At 34.3% G+C, this 13,768-nt stretch overlaps 1 protein-coding gene across 9 annotated transcripts; it reads right to left on the reverse strand.

Annotated features, from left to right (window-relative positions):
- Nucleotides 1-214: 214 nt before the first annotated feature.
- Nucleotides 215-2,471, reverse strand: LOC120182391 (bZIP transcription factor 46-like). 9 transcript variants are annotated; one of them, XR_005521823.1, is made up of 4 exons: nt 1,363-2,471; nt 657-765; nt 543-615; nt 215-429 (listed from the first exon to the last, which is right to left on the reverse strand). XR_005521823.1 is itself a non-coding variant. In XM_039187377.1 (4 exons), exons 1-4 carry the CDS (start codon nt 2,419-2,421, stop codon nt 355-357), a joined length of 1,236 nt encoding a protein of 411 aa, XP_039043308.1. In that variant the 5' UTR covers nt 2,422-2,470; the 3' UTR covers nt 215-354. The 9 variants fall into 9 exon arrangements, 3 of the variants coding, with proteins under 3 accessions (XP_039043308.1, XP_039043309.1, XP_039043310.1); XM_039187377.1 differs by having other exon boundaries at nt 543-572; nt 694-765; nt 1,363-2,470; XR_005521825.1 differs by having other exon boundaries at nt 414-429; nt 543-572; nt 694-1,083; nt 1,363-2,470.
- Between the last annotated feature and the right edge of the window lie 11,297 nt (nt 2,472-13,768).

Genomic DNA, 13,768 nt, shown 5'->3' on the forward strand with positions numbered 1-13,768 from the left:
ATTATGTTAAGAGTCCAAAACAATGGGTTCCATCAATAAATAGTAAGAAAAACAAAATGCATGGACTGTACCCCAACCAAATGCAGAGTGCAGAAACAGGGGATTACTTAAATAACCAAGAACCAACAATTTGAGCTCTGAGATTGAAATATACAGAAACTGTGTGTAATTAACCGAACCATGCTGTCCATAAAAGAAACAGATTAAAAAACAACTACTACCAATATTGTGTTTTCTTTTTTATCTACATTGCACTAATTCATCAATTCAAATCTAAAGGAAGACCCAAACTATTACCCTGTGACTTGAATATCTACAACCATCTACTAACCAAGATAGCACTATGTTTTCATTTCACCATGGGCCGGTGGATGTTCTTCGCAAGCATCGTTTCGTAGTTCCTTGGTGCATGTTCATTTTCTCCATGGCCTGTGGTGCCACCAAATAGTTCTTGAGAATTGAACAAAGTACCTCAAATCTAAATAACTAAGCAGCCAGTTTAGAGATTACAAAATAAAAGAAAAACAGAAGTGGACTGGTACCTGATTTTTCTGCATTTCCATTATTTCTACCTGCAGCAACCAAAGTACAGTCAAGAAAGAATGTAAATATGTGCTTGCCATAGCCGACAAGTAGTTAGAATGTGAGCAAACTACGACGAACACACTGGAACAAAGAAAGGTAAGAACATACGTTTTGCTTCTGCAATTCTTCGTTCTCCTCTTTTAGCTTTGCGACTTCTTCTTCCAGTTCCGTTGTATAAGCCTAACGGACAAAAAACAGTGAATGCCATGAGAAACATCAAAGCACAAACCTGAGGACACAACATAAATTTCACCAGTTATCGTAGGATAGAACAGTTTCGATTCGTTATGTTGATAACAAAATCAACTAGGTCAAGGAATGTTAACCTTAACCAATGGTTTTATTTGATTCTTATAATATGATACAGCTTCAAACTTCCCACGTTGACGAAACAAATGCTCCATTACCTCGCAACACGAATCCTTATAACTCCTCATGAACTCGAATTCTCACAATCTTTCATCGCTTCTCATGTCAGATTGCTATCAAATTACCACACTGCAGCATAATCTTTCATGAAGTTTGAGATGCAAGCATGTCATAGATGATAAAAGCACGAGGTCAATGGTTTGTAAAACTCATTAATCCTTGGTAAGAGTTGAAAATCTCTGAGATATTAGGCTATTTCTTAAACTTCAACGAGATGCATAACAAGTCAATAGCAGACCAATAATATTCAGTTCACAGATGATAACAGCGCATAATCCAAATTGTCTACCTTTACTACAATGAACTAAAAACAGCTATGAAGAACGTGTAAATAAGAAGCATACTCACCTGCTTTCGAGCTCGAGATCTTGCTGCGGATTCTCTGTTCTTTATCATTCTCCTTTGCCTCCTCTCAGCAACCTTTTCAACTGCACTGGATTTCCTACCCTTCAAACTTCCATTAAACACATGAACCGGCGAGATAGAAGAATTGTCTGCAGTACTCGTCCCAATTGCATTCAATGAAAGCTGGTTAGCCGGTGATCCGGTTGGAAAGCCGACTGGCCCTCCTAAGCCAACAATCCCCAAGTCTCCACCCTGTATAAGACCATTGCTTAGCCCCTGATCCCCAATCCCAGTAGTTCCCCCTCTATTTCCGGGACTCCCCAACTGAGATCCAAATCCCATAACAGGTTGTTTAGGAAATATCGGTTGCTGGTGCCGCTGCTGCTGGTGGTTGTTATGCTGAGTTTGCTGCTGAGCTAAGTGGTGGTGGTTTGAGTTAACTCCATTAACATTGAAAGGCAAATTGGAAGCCTGAAATCCAATTTGATTACCACCTTCAGAAACCCTATTCCCCATCAAATTTGGACCTCTACCACCTTGTTGAAACTCATCAAAGAACCCTCCATGAACATTATTGACCTTCCCAGCAAATTGGGCGTCCTCTCTTACCACACCAGCCCTCGCCAAAAACTCTTCCAAAGTCATCTCCCCTAAGGTCTGCTGCCTTTGGGGTATATTATCATTAGTCCATGCAGTTCCAATCCCATCTTTCCCTATGGAATACTCCTTTGAAATATTTTTCCAAACTTCATCAACTGTCATCTGGCTAAGGGTCCTAGGCAAAGTCAGGGACCCCTGCCTTTGTAACCCTCCATTTCCGTCTAGGCCACCACCGGCAGAAGCCAATGCTTGCGTTTCTTCAGCGCTCCAAATGTTCCTTAATAACTCATCCATATTCAGTGACCCAAAATCTTTTCCTGTGCCACCCATGGTGCTTTGAAACTCATCGAAGGTTAGAGAATAGATTGATGACTGTCTACTTAACAGAGTATTCACACCGCCGTCGGCTGCTTGTGGCGGTTGGCTACTTCCGAAGTTCTTGAAGTTCATGTTGGTCGCCATTAAAATCTGGATAAAACAGTACTAAAAAGTATGGTCTAAAGATTTATACATATAGAGACTCCTCTACTGTACTTCAATTAAAGAAGAAATTAGAAGCTTTTTTTCCCTTTCAATATTAGGGACATTCAGATATATTCAGAAGATCCAAGCTAAAAAAGTTAAAACAATTAAATAAAGGGTAAATTATAATTTTCATCACCCACTTTAACATATTTTCTATTTTATTCATTAATGTTTAAATATTTTAAGTTTAATCACTAAATTTTTAAATTTTAAATTTTAGTCTTTAAAGTTAAGACAATTAAATAAAATTTAAATGATTTTTCAATTTATATTCATAAATTAAAATTTTGATATTATTTTAATCACATGAACATAAAATAAAAAACGAAATGATGACATAACAACCATGTTGAATTGGACTATTTTTCATTGAGATGATAGCCAATCCACATCATTTTTCCTTGTTTCTTTTTTATTTTTTCTTTTTCTTCAAAAGTTGAAATTTTACATATTCATCCTAACACGTCGACGTCGGAATTATTATTATATGATATCTTCTCTGACCACTCAAAATATCAATGAACTTGCTTATCATCTTCTACTCTATCAACTTAGATTTTCCCAAAATAATTTCAAAACTCACAAAATTGAACCCAAAATCCAAAATCACCCCAATTTACAATATACATTGTCTGATTAGTGTGAGATCAAGATATATAGGGTGCCTTTTCTTTCTTTACCTCTCCACTGATAGGATTTGGGAGAAGATGCTTTATCGTCAGAAATCAAATGAAATTTAAAACCATAATTTTTCGTTAAAAGAAAGTTTTAAGTTTGTTTTATATATATATTTTTTTAAAAATACTCATTCATAACTTCGTGAAAGTATTTAATGTTAGAATGACTAAAATAGGAATATATTAATTATTTAATGATTAATTTTTTAAAATCTTTAATAACTCAAATAAGAGTGGGAAGAAAATTGACTGCTAAAATTTATAATTTACCCTAAATAAATAGAGATATAATTTACGTGAGCTTCTCATAAATAATATTTTTGTGATTGGCACAACGTGGACGAATGAGGAAGGTAGGGTTGGTTGCTGGTGACATGAGATCTGGACCGTCCACGTTGAGAGTTTAAGGAACGGTGGTGATTGTTTTGAGTTTTTATTGGTTTGGATTTGTGGTGTGTAATGGTGTGTTGGCTGGATAGCATCGTGGTGCCAGTAGATAAATGCTGAAGAGAGGGTGTTAGGGGTATTTTCGTCTAAATATTATGTTGGTCTGACATTTATCCGCGCTTTCTTACACGATATAACACCCAATGATTTTGGATAATTACGTCTACAGCTTCGGGACCCACCGTTTTATGCGTGTTCCATATTACAAAGTTACCCTTAGTCCAAATTTTTTATTACATTTTCTTGAATGACCAAATCATGACTTAGGATAATGACTTCCTCTAAGAGAGAAAATTTGGGTTTAATAAGTTTAAGATTTTTTTCAATAAATATGAATATAGCACAAAATTAAAATTTATTATAACATTAATAGTAATAATGTGAACCCAGTAACATATCAAAATAATATAAGATTGTTTATGCTTAGTCGTTCTCTCTCTCTCTCTCTAGAATTTATATCATTTTATACATCATATCAATATTTTTTTAACTTTGTATAATCTTTGACGGTAACGATTTTGATGTTGATTACCAACAGTCGGTTATCTTTTCTCTTTATTTTTTTAGTTTTTTAATAAGAATAATTTTATCTTTGTGACACGTTTTTTCTTTATCTTTGTGGCATATTTTTCATCTTTTTCCTCGGTTGATTAGTCATTCTTTTTATTTTATGTTTTTTTATTAGATTTAATGACGCAAAGACTGATCAATAATTCACTTATTTGTAATATTATTGATCTTCCTTGCTATGAACCCTTGGATTGACTTTGAATACGTGATTTTGCGTTCATGGATAGTTTCTCACGACACTTGGCTCTTGTAGACATTAATTTTTTCAGCATATTATTATTATTATTTTATTATTATTACTATTATTATTATTATTAAATAAAAAATATATATACAAACCCAAATATATTACAAAACCCGAAGCCCAACATCTGGCCCAAGAGATGACCCAAACCCTTTAAGGTTTGTAACATTTCAGCTAGGGTTTTCTAACCCTAGCCCCAGCCGCCATTGCCTCTAGAAGCTTCTGTCAGGTGCCTCCTCCAACTGCTGCCAATGCCTCCCAAGCCAGATGGTCCAACCAGCCGACGCTACAGTGCCACGCCACGTCCCGTAGAAGCCTCCAGAAGTGCCCATCACCGCCCCATGTCAAAGCCCTATGGTGAGTCACCACCATAGTTCGGTGACTCACCTAGGGTCGCCCTTTGCGACCGGTCTGAGACAAGAATCGTGGTTGCCTATAAAGCCACCACCTCACCTGCAAAAGAAGAAAAAAAAAGAAAGAAAAAAAGAGGATAACCAACAGCAAGCAAGAACTTGGGAGAAAAAAAATGAAGAGACCACGACAGCAAACCACAACGAGACCAACAGCAAGAAAAACCCGAACCCAACAGCAAACATTAAAAGAAAAGAGAAGAGAGTGGAGCATTTTACCCTTGTAGGAGTCTCCAAACCGCCGTGCAACCACCAAAAGCCGGAACAAGGCGGCCGACCGATGGCCATTTTCCTCCGGTCAGAGGCATTAAGAAAAAAAAACAGAGAAAAACAATTTATCTCTCAGATTAGAGAGAGAAAGAAAAGAAGCAAATGAGAAATGGCCCTTAGGGCCGGCGGGTTATAGGGTATTTATACCCAATATGAAACGACGCCGTTTCATGGGTATAACTGCGCATTTTGGGTAAAGGGTAAACTCCGTCCACGACCCTTCAAGTTTTGTAACATTCCATTTTAGTCACTAAAATCGAATTCTAAAATTTTTAATTTAATCTCTGAATTTTATTTTATTTTATTTTAGTCCTGTCCAATATAGGCTTATATATTTAGGGTAAATAACTGATTTAGTCCCTTATCATTTAATTAATATTTATTTTAATCCGGTATTTACATTTAGGTTGAATCACGCTATTCATACCTATATTACATAATATTATTAATTATGTCTATTAATTTTTATATTTTATAATTTAGTTACTGCTTTTTTTTATAAATTTTTATTTTGACCATAAGTTTTATTACTTTTATATTTTAATCTTATAGCTTTTTAATTCTTTTTATTTTGATCATTATTGCAATTTCATTTTGTTTTTATTACTTTCAACATGTTTAAATTATTGCTTTAATTATTATTTTATTATTACTTTTATATTTTATTTATTGCTTTAATTATTATTTAATTATTATTTTTATCTTAGTCTTATATATATATATATATATATATATATATATATATATATATATATATATATTTGTTTAAATAATGATATTTATTTATTTTTAATATCAAAGAAAAGGGCATTCTTAAAACAAATAGATGTCATATTCTAGTATTTTAAATAAATAAATATCTTACTTATAAAAACCAGAAAATACATATTGTTTTATTTAAATTATTTTCTAAAAAATAATCATATTTTAAATATATATTTATTTTTCAATATTAAGAAAGGACAGTCTTAAAGCAACTAGATGTCTATTTTCTGATATTTTTAAATAAATAAATATTTTTATTTTACTTTTATAAATTATATATATTTTAATTATTTTTAGCTAAATGTTTTATTAATATTTATTTATTTTTTAATATTAAGAAAAGAGCTGTCTTAAAACACCTAGAAGTCATTTTCTAATATTTCTAAATAATTAAATATCTTATTTATAAATATAAATATTTTCTTAAAATTATACTAATAAATTTGAAATAATAGAATTATGAATTAAGTATATTTTGAATTCTTAAATTTCCAATAATTAAGAGACAATTTATAATCGACAAGGTACCAATTTTGGGCGTTGTGGGGGTGCTAATCCTTCCCCAAACGTAACCGACCACGAATCCCTTTTTATTTCTAAAAAGAATGAATTTTTGGTTAAACGCAGACCAATTTATCTTTTAACTGGTGTTTTCTTAAAAACTCTTTTAAAAGATGATTTTTAGGTATTCGACCTACCTAACTCAAAAAGGTCGATGGCGACTCCCAAAACATTTTTTAATCAAAATCATTTTTTATCCACATTATTTTTCCCGCCAAGTAAAATTTCGTGCCCGGGCAAAAACCGGTTACGACAGCGTGGCAACTCCGCTAGAGATTGGTCAAGCTTTTAAATGAATTATAAATTGTCTCTATTAATTAGAAATTAAAAATTCATATATTTAATTTATAATTCTTTTCTTTTAAATTTTTTATACTTATTATTTTATAATATTTTATATATTCTTCTTTATGATTGTTTTTATTTTATTTAAAGGTATTAAATTTCATTTTTTATTTGTTTGTCAGAGGTCTGAATATTTCTCCTCACACACAACACATTGCAGTGCATAACATAAAGTTTTATAATTAAGCTTGTCCCTTTTAAGTAGGAGTGAAAGCAACATCTTCGTGAGAATTTATTCTCCGTGTCAGACCTAGCAAGTAACTTTCGAGATTCATATGCTCTATGTCTTCATGAGAATTTATTCTCCGTGTCAGGCATAGGGAAATGTGTCCCCTCGAATTGAACTTGATCCACTTTAGTCTGTAGTGGACTAGGATTGAGGGTTGGCAGCCCAAGGGGGCACTAACAAGGACAGTTCGAGTACCTTTACTCCTATAACTGAAACCCTGCATATAATAAACCCTAGAAATTCACCTGATCTAAGACAATACTGAACCTCTGTCCGTAGGTGTACATAAAGGAAAAATATAGCTTTTAATTTATTTAATTTATTATTTTTCTCTCTGAATAAATGCATGCGAACTAAAAATCATGCAGTTAGGTTAATTTTTCCAAACAAAGCATGGAACTAGAAAGCATGAGGTTAGGATTTATACCTTGATAGATAGAAATTTTTTCTTTCCATTAGTTGGTACTAACCATTTCATTTTTTCTTATCTTTTTTACTGCATGTTATTTTGCTCTAACTTGTTCATATTAATTTCTTTTGTCTGCATTGCATGATCATGGCATAACCAAAAGGCTTTGACTTGAAAGACTGTTCATCAAATTGGAAAGAAATCATAAATGGACAAAAAGTTTTATGATCGAACAAAATATGACGCGGCCAAGAAATGGCATCCCGAGAGAACTCTGAGGATAGAAGAGAGCTGTGCACCCAAAGATCGTATGCCCATTGAAGAGCAAAAGGAGAAACGACAAATAAGAGAGCAGATGTCTAAGATGATGGAAAGAATATCTGTTTTGACCAAAGGAAAAGAGATTTCTGCACAAAAAGATATAGAGATCAATGAACATAATCTTGCAATTTCAGATATGCAAGGGACTTCTGATCCTAATCAATTAGAGAAGTTACATACAATCATCATTCGTATTCACAAGTCGTCTGGAGATACCAAAGAAATGATGACAACTGTAAAAGCTCCCAGAGAAGAGAAGAAATCATGTAACCTGAAATCATCAAAGTTTAGTCTGCTCCCGGCATCTAAAACTCAGGTTGAATCCAAGACAAAAGGCGGTTCTCATGTTGATGCTATACCTATATCATATAAAGAGTTGTATGAAAAGCTATTTGAAGCACGAGAAGTGGCTCTATATTACATAAAAACCATTCCAACCTCCGTATCCAAATTGGTATGACATCAACTTTCATTGTGAATATCATGTCGGAGCTCAAGGACATACCATCGAGAATTGTCTTGCCTTCAAACGTCGAGTCCAAAGTCTTTTGGGTTATGGAACCTTACAATTTATGGTAAATGATCGACTTCGTTTGGTAACCAAAGGTCCTGCTAGATTAATACCAAAAGTATTCAAAGGTAAGAGTATCAGTAGGGGCGCCCAAAAAGAAGAAGATTTACTGAGGTTCAAGGCTCAAATACGTTATTTAAAGATGGAAAACAATAAATTGAGCACCAAAATAGAAACCATGCAGGAAGATTTCCAGAAGATCAATCAAGCTTTTCGAAATGCTGGCATAGGAAACACCCCAGAAGAGTGGATAACAGGCGTCACCAAACTGAAAAAGAGTTGCAACATACATGAAGATCTTGTCCAAGAACTTCTTGAACACAAAGGTTCTCTCACAAGGGAAAATGAGCGACTCTGAGAATTGACACAGGAGATGAAAGAACACCAGAATATCATGGAAGAAGCAGCAGTCCAGACAAGCAATATGACCCATAAGCTGATAAACTAACTTGGTTTTAGAGAAGAAAATGGGAAAGTTATTCCCTATATGTATGTAAAGTTTTGTTGAAGTTAGGACTGAAAGTTGTCCCCTACATGTAAAAGTTTTGTTTGATGCACGAAAACTTTTGTGTTCAATGAAATCTGTTCTAAGATGATCATTCTTGAGTAACACTTTTTCATACATGCATTTGCATTTTACATCTTTGCATTTTCATATTGTATTCATACTTTTATGTTTACTTTTGCCTTGCATAGTTTGCATTCTTATTTTTGTATTTATGCATTTTCGCATTTACTTTACATTTTTTATTTGTTTAAGTATTGGTATATACATTAATTATAAAAACATGTAAATAATTAATGAAAGGTTTTGTAACAGTAAAATCAAGATAATTCATTCATTTTACTATACCATCATCATGAAAACAATGGAGCAATCCTATGAGGCACTACAAGATCAGTGGCCAGAACAATTGACAGGGTTACCTTAGGATATAAGGAAAGAAGCATCAGATTCAGTACCAGAAGGATCAAATCAAATTATTCAGAGGAAGGCATCTGATAAAGAAGAGATAACCAATAAAGAGCAACCATGCTGTCAGATTGAAGAGTAAAAAATGATAACATACCCTAGGGCATCCCACTCGAACCCATGTAATAACCTCGTTAATTATTCACAGTATGAGGAGAGATTCAAGAGGATGGATGAAGCAATTAAAAATATGAAAAGTGTTAATGCCTCCCATAAAGAATTAGAAGCAAGAGAGCTTAGCTTGGTTCCAGACTTGGTTATTCTCCATGAATTCAAAATGCCAGATTTTGAGAAATACAACGGCACCAATTGTCCCCTAATCCACTTGAAAATGTTTTGCAAAAAAATGGAAGGATATTTAAGTTCTGATGATCTGTTAATTCACTCCTTCCATGATAGCCTCAGTGGAACAGCAGTAGTATGTCATAATCAGTTGACCCAAGAACATATCAAGAGATGGGTTGATTTAGCTGATGCATTTTTTGGAACAATATAGGTATGTTAAAGGCTTAACTCTAACACGTATGAATCTTCAAGGAGTAAAGAATAAAGCCAATGAAAGGTTTCAAGAATATGCCTTAAGATGGAGAGGAGTGGCAACACAAGTTCAACCTCCCATGTTAGAAAAAGAGATATCACGTATGTTTCGTGATTCCCTTCCCGCTCCTTTCTTCGAGTTAATGCAGGCAAATCCGACGAAGGAATTCGAGAATCTTGTGACAAGTGGAGAATTAATTGAGAATGTAATCAGCGAAGAAAACTCAAAAGTCACATTCAAGAGTCCGACAGGTCAGAAAGCGAAAGCTGATGATGTAAATGAGTGTCGTATCCAGAGTCCCCGTAATTGCAAAAGAAAAAGAGCAAGTAATTGTTCGGATCAACCAAAGAAAGTCACACGATCAAGAAAAACTTTGGAAGTGTTCCAAACTTCCATTTCAAACTTGTACCCTCATTTGATTAAAGGTCGGTACATCACACCAAGACCAATGAAAATGCCACCAAACCCTTCTGCTCATAGCTATGATCAAGGTAGTGTTTGTGATTTCCACTTGGGAGTATTTGGGCATTCCACGGGAAATTGTAGGCAACTGTTAAAAGAAATAGAGATGCTTATTGACAAAGGAGTCTTGATACAAGAAATGATCAAGAAATGTGGGGCAAATGAGGACAATGACCCTGATCCTATTACACACCCAACATTAGAAAAATAATGATGCATAAACAAGTGGAAGTGTTATCTACCACTATAGTACCTTTCTACTTTCAGCATCTTGTTTGAACATGTTTTTGTTCCTTTCTCTGCCTTTTGTGCAATAAATAAATTTGTGTTGCTTATTAAGGTTATGAGCATTGAGTCAATTTTGAAATCTTACAGTTCTTTGAATATTAACTGGATTAAAAAGCTCTTCATGATTAGAGTTATAATCTTTGACAGAATATCAGGATTGAAAACCAGAAAAACAAGGACCATTGACCTTACCTCATAAGAAATACACCCAAACACTATCCTATTACAAATATGGATAGCCTACTCCTATTGAAAGAAATTACAAAAAGGCTTGGTATTTAGATATAGGAGCGTACAACATGGGGCATCATTGGTGTATTACATTACAAAACCGATTAGAATATTTTTCTATTGATGACGTTCGATGATGAACATAATTTTTACAAATAGATAAATCTATTTAAGTCAGTTGCTTGGGAATTGAACTCTAACGAAGAGATTTTTTGAATTCCACCAAAACACCTAGACTATAACAGGTTCTTCTTAACAAGCTTAAGAAATTGGATTTGGATACCCATGTTATATTATTAGATATAATAAAGCTTGAGTTATCCCACTAGAGCAAATGGTTAATCGCCCCGGCTTTATGGATAATATTCAGCTAATCTATTTATACTATTATATGCAATAAAACTGTCCCTCTAGAGCAATTGGTTAATCGCCCCGGCTTTATGGATAAGTTTCAATTAACCTGATAAAGATGATTATATTATTATATACAATAAAGCTGAATTCAGCTAGCCAAAATGGCAAATGTGTTAACAAATGGACTAAGAGAGTTACGAAACATCTGTTATAGTCAACTTCACACAAGCACTCAGAAATTTCATTTTTAGAACGATATTTTCGCACTACTTTGATTAGATGAGTCTAAATGAAAGATTCCAGAGAATTGAAATGGAAGGACTCTAGAAAGTCTAGTAACTAGCAATCCTAGTTGCGTCATTTTGTACATATCCGGTTAAAATACCAAGTCCTCAAAGTGAGGCATGTGACAAAGTTCACAAAGAGCAAGAGATAAGTGACATCTTAAATAGATGTAACCATAGAAAATAGGAAAGCCATCCTGAAACCAAACCAAATCTTGATACTTGTCAAAGAACTATAATTCTCAAACATTAAAGAATTATTAATTCTTTTGATATTCTTTGAATTCATGCTTATGATTTGATTTTATTGTGAACCTGTGATAGGCAACATTTTAAAAAATTCTTTCATTCTTCGATAAAGAAAGGAGAAAAAACATTTTCAAACAAGACAGTCTTAAATGAGAAAGGTCCTTGAAGCAAGTTGTTGCCTATTCTACCTCTATTTAAGAGAAATAATAAGTCATGCCAAAATGATGGAGTACTCTTGAAATCAAGTGGTCTGAGAAGCCAGAAAGTTTGGAGAATTGAACTTATGATGCCCTCCTGTGACATTATCAGCAACTTATCAAGAATGATTACCTTGTTCTAAAGGGAGACACTGAAAGCCCATTTCAGCTAAACATTTCCATGGTTTGGGAAGAGTGGGATATGTAAGTGTGTATCTTGAAGCAGCAGAGGAGGCAGTCACTGTAGCAGTCAGTGCAAGAAAATTCTCCAACAAAGATTTTCTAGTACATCCTGATGATGTTTATTGCTTCCAGTAAGGTTGTTACACGGGATGCCACCACCAACAAGGTCAAATTCGCCAAATCTACTCATTAATTGCTCCAGCCGATAACCATTCAATTCTTGTATATCTTTTTTCAAAGGTATGCCAAGATAGTAAAAGGCAACATCTGCATCATTGATTCCAGAGAAAAGAGACAGAACATTGATACCACCAGAGAACATGTCTCTAGCAGATCCTCCTCCTCATGTATGGTTTTTAGGGAAATCTAGAAGCATTTCCACTTCATCAGGTTCAAGTGGAGCAACTTTATTCCTTCCAACCCATACTAGATTCCATTTTCGGTACTCATCAAGAGCGTATTTCTAGACACTCGAATGAGGCTCATCGTCATAGGCTTCAAGAGCCTTACGGATCCTTTCTGTTAATTTGGCACTTCATGTACATGTTTGTAAATAGTTTAACTTTGTTCTTGGATCCCGGGAAGGCCACTATTTTGTTGTCAATGGAAAAGCATCATGTATGGTGCGTAGAGAAAGAAGAATAAGAGGAAATCTGTTCTCAATTGATAGATTATGAATATAGCCCCTTTTTTATGCAACAACACAAAAATACTTTGAATTTACAAATTTTGGCTATACATCATATAAGTACCGTGACATTTCAGTCCAAACACCAACTGGAGCAAGTACCACATTCTCGTAGTAGAAATAAGGAGGCCCAATAGCATCTTCTGGAAGTATTCGTTGAGCTATCTGATTTGTTTTGGTGGGAACCCCGAAACCAATCATTGGATTTAAAAGATGAACTGCATGATCGTCTTCATTAAGAAGCTTCTTTTTAAACTTACTATGCTTTTTCCTTTTTCAAAAATTATAGCCTGAGTTTCGCCTTTTCTTGTAATTAGAATCATTGTATAATAGCTTCCTATCTTCTACTAAAAGAAGTGCGTCAGCATCCTTAGCCATTTGAGCAGTACATATAAAATCTGTTAACTCTGTAATTAATGAATTCGGACCACATTTCCATGGCTATTAAAGCCTCAGCCTCCGAGTACCCCATTTTCGTCAAGTATAACATCTTATTCTCCTCATCAGAATTAAAATTCAGGATTTCCTCGGTATCAGTAGAACTATCAATATATGTGAAATCATCCTGAAAGACCGCTTCATAATCAGATGAGTAGTTATCAGAATCAACATATTGCATGGAAAAGTATATTCCAGAAATAGCCTTGACTGAAAATAAGGATCACTGTGTCGACCTGCAATGAATTACCAAGCGACTTATACCACTCTGTTCGACTAGACCCCTCTAGATCCAGAAAATGGTCACCTCATTCAGAAAAGGAACATATCTCAGATATTCCTGTCAGAATGATTGAATATTTCTTAAGTTCGTGACAACATGAAAAGAATTCCTCAGGTTACATGAAAAATGCTGTTTAGTGACATCAGAATGAGAAAACAGATTTGGGGCACGAATAAAGCCACAAGTACCCACCACAGTGCATTGTCAAAATTGAACCTTGTGGGGATCATGATATTCAAGTCAAACAGACGTTGAGAGTAAGCCATACAGTTTAGAAGGTCGGGGGTATTTTGAAGG

Source organism: Hibiscus syriacus, unplaced genomic scaffold, assembly GCF_006381635.1.
Source record: "Hibiscus syriacus cultivar Baekdansim isolate YM2019G1 unplaced genomic scaffold, ASM638163v2 tig00112647_pilon, whole genome shotgun sequence".
NCBI classification, from domain to species: domain Eukaryota; kingdom Viridiplantae; phylum Streptophyta; class Magnoliopsida; order Malvales; family Malvaceae; genus Hibiscus; species Hibiscus syriacus.

Coding starts and splice junctions, on each gene's coding strand:
- LOC120182391 (XM_039187377.1), bottom strand. CDS start 2,421: ATGGCGACCAACATGAACTTCAAGAACTTCGGAAGTAGCCAACCGCCA. Junction 766..1,362: donor GATCTCGAGCTCGAAAGCAG/GTGAGTATGCTT, acceptor TTTGTCCGTTAG/GCTTATACAACGGAACTGGA. Junction 430..542: donor TGGAAATGCAGAAAAATCAG/GTACCAGTCCAC, acceptor GTGGCACCACAG/GCCATGGAGAAAATGAACAT.